Raw genomic sequence first — 7,576 nt, 5'->3', positions numbered from 1 at the left:
CAGGGGAGGGTTAGGCGGAAACTGAGGTGGAAAGCCGGCCTGCTGCATAAACGCCGCTAGATTCTGCGCCATATTATGAATGTTAACGTCCATGTGTTTCTGTCGCGTCTCAAGCCGCTCAACTGTGTTCCGCATCTGAAGCCACTCCTCAGGCGTCGGGTGAGGAGGGGCCTGGGCGGAAGACGAAGGACCGAGGTCACCGCCGGAAGTGGAAGGGCGTGCGAAAGAGGATCTCGGAGGGGCATTTACCGGTCCCGGGGGAACAATCTCCCACCCGTTGTCACCCTCCCTCACTAAACCCATTCGCTCTAAGCATGGGATGTCTAAAGGCTCCATCTGACAGGCGACATGCAAATCATGATTAGAGAGATCAAGCAAGTGCAAGTTAATAGTCAAATGGGTAATATACGACCCAAGAATTAAGGGGCGCTTCTTTTTGGGCAAAACGGACTTGAATTGAGAAGCGAGCCAGCATCCCAAGTTAACTTTAATGTTATTATGCATGCACCATATAAAGAAAAACTTCGGCTTAGACAAAACGCCCGAGCTATCTCGCCTACCCGAGAAACTGAAAGCTAAAAAACGGTGGATATAGCGAGACGCCGGGTCCTTAAGATAAGAACCCTTAGAGAGACGAGGGTCATAGTTATCCCTATCGACAGACATCTCATCCCAAATGTGGCGGTAGCAGGAGAAAAAGGGCTGAACGTAATCACAGGCACTCTCGGCATACTCATGGGACTCGGCATAGGCCGGGTCAATAAAGCCAAAGGCCAGATTGAAGTCAGTTATGGAATGGTGGAACTCCTGATCCATTAAACGGAAACGAATGACATTAGGAGTGAAAACTGTGTAACCCGTGGGGAGGTCAAACTCAAACGTGGCATAAAACTCCCTAACCAACTCGACAAAAGCCGGGAGGCCAGTGATACGAGAATAGGGGCGCCACCCGATGGCCTCAATCAAACCGTGGAAAGGGACGCTAATATTTAGAAGGCCCAAGGTGGCGGCGTCCCGATATCGGCAGGGAGTGATCTGTCGCTCACAACAAACAGCATATCGCTGCTTGTCGGCGGCCTTAGTGAAGTGCAAATTTCCCCCAAAATGTTCAGGGTCAGTGATATGGACGTCTCTTTGTCGCCCAAGACGAGCCCGCCTCCCAGAGGATGAAGGATCGTGCAAGGGGTCAGATGCGGGAATAGAATGCTGGGCTGGAGGGGGCTATGATTGCCTAGGTGTCCTAGACTTAGAAGAAGATCGAGGCCTCACCATGGTGACCAATAGGCAAACCACAACAATAAAAAAAACCAATACAGGAATTCAAGAGCTAGAAAAAGACCCCATGCAAGTCCAGTATACGCAATCGAGTAGCAATGAAAAGCGTCACGGGCGCCCCCAATAAGCAAATATAAGCGTCACGGGCGCCCCCAAATTTAGCCAGCAATCGCAGCAATTCACCCACAATTAGACACCAAATATATGAAGTAGACACAATTGAGCCCAAAACCGTGATCACTATCTCTAAATAGACAGGCAATTACCCAAAACAGTTTAATAAAATCAGCAATTGACCCCAGAAATTGGCAATTTCAGCAACCACAGGTCCAAATGCGAACAACAACTGAAGTGCAAGGGGATAGAAGCAACAATGATAGTTAAAAGCTCTCAACCAGTCCCACTGGTGAGTCACACTGAAAAATTAAAGCAAACGGCCAACAATTCAATAAATATCAGAAAATATCCCCACATATGTCCGCAATTACCCCCAAATTTGTCCAAAATTCACCCTAGAAAATGTCCCAAATCAACACTTTTGTTTACCCAGCCAGAAACCCACACACAAAATCCAAGAATTAATGCTAATAGGGGAAGAAATCACAATACCTCCACCTGCTAATTTAAGCAGGTGGTGATGTCCAGCAATTGAGGCGCGTAAGGCAGCGGCGGCGCAGCTTCTCTTGGACAAGCCAGTGACGCGCACGAGAGGAAGGCTGGTGATGGTCGCGAGCTGTGCGGCGGCTCGCGGGGTGGAGCCGCTATGGTGGTGGAGGTAGAGGATCTGGCGGCGATGGCGAGAAGAGGAAAGGGGGGAAAAAAAAAACAGCAGCGGGGAAGAAGAAAGAAAAGAAAGAAAGAAAGAAAGAAAGAAGAAAAGAAGAAAAAGAAAAGAAAAAAAAAAGGAAAATTTTTTATTTATTTTTTTTTTTTAGAATACGTTAATGTACACCGTTCCAATTGGAAATTGCTGAAATTTTTTTCTTTTTAGATGAAAATATTTATTATTTTTGTTATATTTATTTTTTTTTTTAGGTTTAGAAAGAAAATAATCTTTTCTTTTTTTATTAATGAAAGTAATAATAATAATAATTATATATATATAAAAAAAAATTTCATGTATTGGGTCGTCAAACACCGCGTGGGCACGCCAAGATTACAAAACATCCACTGACCTCAGGAGACACCAACGCCGCGTGGGCACGCCAAGATCGGTCCTCATCCACTGATCTCAGGAGACAAAACACCGCGTGGGCACGCCAAGATCGGTCTTCATCCACTGATCTCAGGAGACACAAACACCGCATGGGCACGCCAAGATCGGTCCTCATCCACTGATCTCAGGAGACAAAACACCGCGTGGGCACGCCAAGATCGGTCTTCATCCACTGATCACAATGAAGAAAAGTATTAATATTTCTACTACCCAACGAGAGAACGACAAAATAAAAGACACAAACAACTAAAAGTAATAAAACTAATATTCGGGTTGCCTCCCAAACGAGCGCCATTCTTTATTGTCTTTGGCTAGACATAGCCTATAATTTGCTCAAAACAAGGACATCGGGTCCTCCAAATGCATCGTCTCCACCCGTTCAACTGGAGCCCCTTCATAATACGGCTTAAGACGATGGCCATTCACCACAAATTTTTTCTCTGTCCTTAGACTCTGGATCTCCACTGCACCATAATCAAAGACATTAGTTACCACAAAGGGACCGATCCACCGAGAACGTAACTTACCCGGAAATAACTTCAATTTTGAGTGGTACAGTAGAACTTTTTGCCCACATTCGAACGTCTTCCTAGAGACCTGCTGGTCATGAAAAATCTTGTTTTTCTCCTTATAAATCACAGCATTCTCGTAGGCTTCATTGCGAATCTCCTCCAATTCCTGTAACTGTAGCTTCCTTTGAACTCCGCCCTCTTCGATATCCATGTTGCATTGCTTGACCGCCCAAAATGCTCTATGCTCGAACTCGACAAGGAGGTGACATGGCTTCCCAAATACCAAACGGTAAGGGGACATGCCGATTGGTGTCTTGTACGCCGTTCTATATGCCCACAAGGCATCTTCAAGTCTCACACTCCAGTCCTTCCTATCAGGTCGAACCATTTTCTCCAAAATTGACTTGATCTCCCGGTTCGATGCTTCCGCCTGACCGTTTGTCTGAGGATGGTAGGAAGTGGAGACCTTATGCAAGACACCATACCTCCTGAAAAGCGCAGCAATCGTCTTGTTGCAGAAATGGGTACCCCGATCACTTACAATTGCTCGCGGCATTCCAAAGCGAACAAAGATATTAGACTTGATGAATTCTGCAACTACTTTGGAATCATTAGTACGGGTGGCTTTTGCTTCCACCCATTTTGAGACATAATCCACGGCAAGCAATATATACAAAAAGCCAAAAGATGAAGGAAAATGGCCCATAAAGTCTATACCCCAAACATCAAAAATCTCAACAAAAATCATTGGGGTTTGGGTCATTTGATCCCTTCGAGAAATATTACCTACTCGTTGACACTTATCACATGACTTACAAAATAAGTAGGCATCCTTAAAGAGGGTCGGCCAATAAAATCCACTCTCTAGAACCTTACGAGCAGTCCTCTTTGGTCCAAAGTGACCTCCACATGCAAAAGAGTGACAATAAACTAAAATAGATTGGAATTCATGTTCACTTACACATCGACGAATGATTTGGTCAGCACCACGTTTCTAGAGGTAAGGGTCATCCCAGATGTAAGACTTTGCGTCACTCCTCAATTTGTCCCTTTTTGCCTTAGGCCATCCTGCAGGAAACTTGTCAGTAACTAGAAAATTAACCATATCCGCATACCAAGGCAAAGACAAATTAATAAAAAATAAATGCTCATCGGAAAAAGTTTCTCTCAATGGGATATTATCTTCTACGACTTGCACTCGACTTAAGTGATCTGCTACCAGATTTTCAGCCCTTTTCTTATCCCTGATCTCCAAGTCGAACTCTTGGAGCAGTAGTATCCACCTTATCAGTTGCGGTTTTGCCTCTTTTTTGGTCAACAGATACCGCAGGGCTGCATGATCAGAGAAAATAATAACTTTAGCACCAAGTAAACAGGACCGAAATTTCTCTAAAGCAAAAATTACAGCTAAAAGCTCCTTTTTGGTGGTCGAATAGTTCAACTGAGCTCCGTTCAAGGCTCAAGAGGCGTAGTATATAGCATGGGCTGCCTTCCCCACTCTTTGACCCAGCACCGCGCCCACGGCATAGTCGCTGGCATCGCACATGATCTCGAACGGTAGGTTCCAATCAGGGGGTTGGATAATAGGTGAGGAGGTCAGTAGCTCCTTTAACCTATCAAACGCCCCCTTACATGACTCATCGAATTCGAAGGGTACCTCTTTCTGCAAAAGTTGGAACAGGGGCGCTCCAATCTTGGAGAAGTCCTTTATGAATCTCCTGTAGAAACCTGCGTGACCCAAAAACGAACGCACTTCCCGCACACTCGCGGGGTAAGGTAAAGTAGATATAACATCTATTTTTGCCTTATCAACCTCAATACCCTTAGACGATACCACATGACCCAAAACTATCCCGTGCTCGACCATAAAATGGCATTTTTCCCAATTGAGCACGAGATTAGCTTCTAGGCACCTTATTAGAATTAATTTCAGGTTATCTAGGCAGTTATCAAAACTTTCCCCATACACACTGAAATCATCCATAAAAATCTCAATAATCTTCTCAACATATTCTGAAAAAATACTTACCATACAGCGCTGGAAGGTAGCAGGTGCATTGCATAGCCCAAATGACATCCTCCGGTATGCGAATGTTCCAAACGGGCACGTGAAGGTAGTCTTCTCCTGGTCCTCCGGTGAGATAGCAATCTGGAAATAACCTGAAAATTCATCCAAAAAACAATAATAAGCTCGACCTGCTAATCGCTCTACCATTTGATCAATGAAAGGAAGGGGAAAGTGATCATTTTTCGTGACGGCGTTCAATTTCCTATAATCTATGCACTGCCGCCACCCAGTGGGCTTCCGGACTGGTACGAGCTCACCCTCCTGATTTGACTCTACCGTCACTCCCGCTTTCTTTGGGACCACCTATACTGGACTTACCCAGGGGCTATTTGATATAGCAAAAATTATCCCCACATCCAGTAGTTTTAGGATCTCTTTCTTCACTACCTCCATCATGAGAGGATTCAATCTCCTTTGAGCCTGCCGAATAGGTCTAGCGCCCTCCTCGAGTCGAATCCGATGTGTACATACCGCGGGGCTAATTCCCTTGATATCGGCGATTGTCCATCCTATCGCCTGCTTATGTTCTCTCAAAACTCGAATCAATTTGTCTTCTTGGACTTTTGATAAAGTGGCGGAAATAATCACTGGGAGTGTCTCCCCCTCACCTAAGTACATATACTTTAGGTGTTTTGGCAGCGGTTTCAACTCTAAGGCAGGCGCCTGCACCACAGATGGAAGTAGCCTCTGGTGAGGTTCAGGTATAAAAACGGGTGCGAGGTCATACCTTATCTTTGTGGTTGGCAACGTCTGTAACGCTCCAATCACACATTTGAGCTCTTTACTCAACTCTATCTCAGCGGTCATTTCTGACTCGAAGTGCCTGGTCAAGGCAACTTCCAGCTCATCCCTGCCTCCAATTTCAAAAACTTCACGTACAGCAGAATCAATAGCATTTATAGAGAAAACAGAGCTAGCATGTGATTCTGAAGGATATTTCATAGAGTCGAAAATATTAAAATGAACAACCTCACCATCAAATTCCATAGATAGGGTGCCCTTATTAACATCTATTTTAGTTCGAGCTGTGCTCAAGAAGGGTCTACCTAACAGTAAAGGTGATGGGTCGTGAGAGTGTTCATCATCCATATTAAGCACGTAAAAATCAGCAGGGAAAACCAATTCATTAATTTTCACTAAAACATCCTCAATCAACCCGTCAGGGTATGCATTAGTTCGGTCAGTCAGTTGGATTATTATCCCAGTCTCTTTTAAGGGACCTAAATTCAATGAAGCATATATAGACTTGGGCATCACATTAATTGAGACTCCTAAATCCAACATAGCCTTTCCAATCAAGGAATTGCCTATTCTACAAGGAATAGTGAACATACCTGGGTCCCCGCATTTCGGAGGAAGCTTTCGTTGCAGAATTGCTGACACATTTTCTCCCACTACCACTCTCTCATCTCCCCTCAACCGCATTCGGTTGACACACAGGTCCCTTAAAAATTTTGCGTATCTGGGTACCTGCTTAATCGCATCTAGAAGGGGAATATTGATCTCCACTTTGCGAAAGATCTCTAGAACCTCTTTCTCCTTGTCCTGCTTCCTTGGTTTCTCCAATCTGCTTGGGAAGGGAGGTGGGTTAGATCTAACAGGCATGAGTGGGTCCGGGATTACCTTTGAATTTTTATTGTCACCGCCCTCCTCTTCCAGCTCTTTCTCAATTCGATCTTCGTCCTTGTCCATAGGAATCAACGGGTCAGGTCCTTGAACCTCCTTGCCACTTCTCAAGGTCATGGCGCTCACATTCTTCGGGTTTAATTCGGGTTGAGATGGCAATTTACCTTGGTTTTGGGAATCCAAACGGTGAATTGCTGTGGCCATCTGACTTATCTGATTCCTTATGTCCTGCATTTCGGAGTCCGTCCTTTGCTGATTTTGCGTAATAGTTGCCTCCGTCCTTTGCTGATTTTGCGTCATGGTTGCCATCATTTGTTTCATCATCTCCTCCAAAGATGGACCAGAGCTTGGGGGCGGAGGTGGTCGGGGTTGTACTGCTGCTGGTACCCCGGTTGCTTATTTGGCACGAAATTAGACTGCCTGTTCGGTGCGAAATTGGGCTACTTATTTCCTCCATAACTGAGGTTGGGGTGATCTCTCCACCCGGAGTTGTAAGTGCTTGAGTAAGGGTCATAGGGCCTTCTTGGCGCTGGCGCGTGGCCAGCCATGTTCACCTGTTCTGCAGTTTCTTCCTGAATCATTGGGCACATGTCTGCAGTGTGACCCATACCAGTGCAAACCCCGCACACCTTGGCCTGAGATGCATTCCCTACCACCAATTGCCTAACAACTGAGGTCAACTCATTTAGCTGCTGCTGGATAGAGGATGTCTCTATCTCATTCACCTTGCGTATTGGGACATCCTCTCTCGTACTGAATTGTTGTGAATTTTCTGCCATCCCTTCTATTAATTCCCGTGCTTCCTGAGGGGTTTTGTTCACTAGTGCCCCTCCACTTGCAGCATCAATTATGCTCCTATCTCTGAAGAGGAGCCCCTCA

General features: G+C 45.3%; 1 protein-coding gene across 1 annotated transcript; it reads right to left on the bottom strand.

Moving 5' to 3' along the window:
* Window positions 1–4,462: 4,462 nt before the first annotated feature.
* LOC140012751 (uncharacterized) lies at window positions 4,463–6,997 on the bottom strand. The gene is made up of 2 exons (XM_072061046.1): window positions 5,390–6,997; window positions 4,463–5,152 (listed from the first exon to the last, which is right to left on the bottom strand). The coding sequence occupies exons 1-2, from the start codon at window positions 6,995–6,997 to the stop codon at window positions 4,463–4,465; spliced, it is 2,298 nt and encodes a 765-aa protein (XP_071917147.1).
* Between the last annotated feature and the right edge of the window lie 579 nt (window positions 6,998–7,576).

This window comes from Coffea arabica, chromosome 8e (genome assembly GCF_036785885.1).
Source record: "Coffea arabica cultivar ET-39 chromosome 8e, Coffea Arabica ET-39 HiFi, whole genome shotgun sequence".
Taxonomy (NCBI): Eukaryota; Viridiplantae; Streptophyta; class Magnoliopsida; order Gentianales; family Rubiaceae; genus Coffea; species Coffea arabica.
The sequence above is the reverse complement of the archived record's forward strand: the minus strand, read 5'-3'. Positions and strand labels throughout refer to the sequence as shown.

Bases quoted from the DNA above. Each gene is read 5' to 3' on its own strand.
- LOC140012751 (XM_072061046.1), bottom strand. From the start codon at position 6,997: ATGACGCAAAATCAGCAAAGGACGGAGGCAACTATTACGCAAAATCAG. The intron at 5,153-5,389 runs GTAAGTCCAGTA...GGTTATTTCCAG, and splicing joins CTATATCAAATAGCCCCTGG to ATTGCTATCTCACCGGAGGA.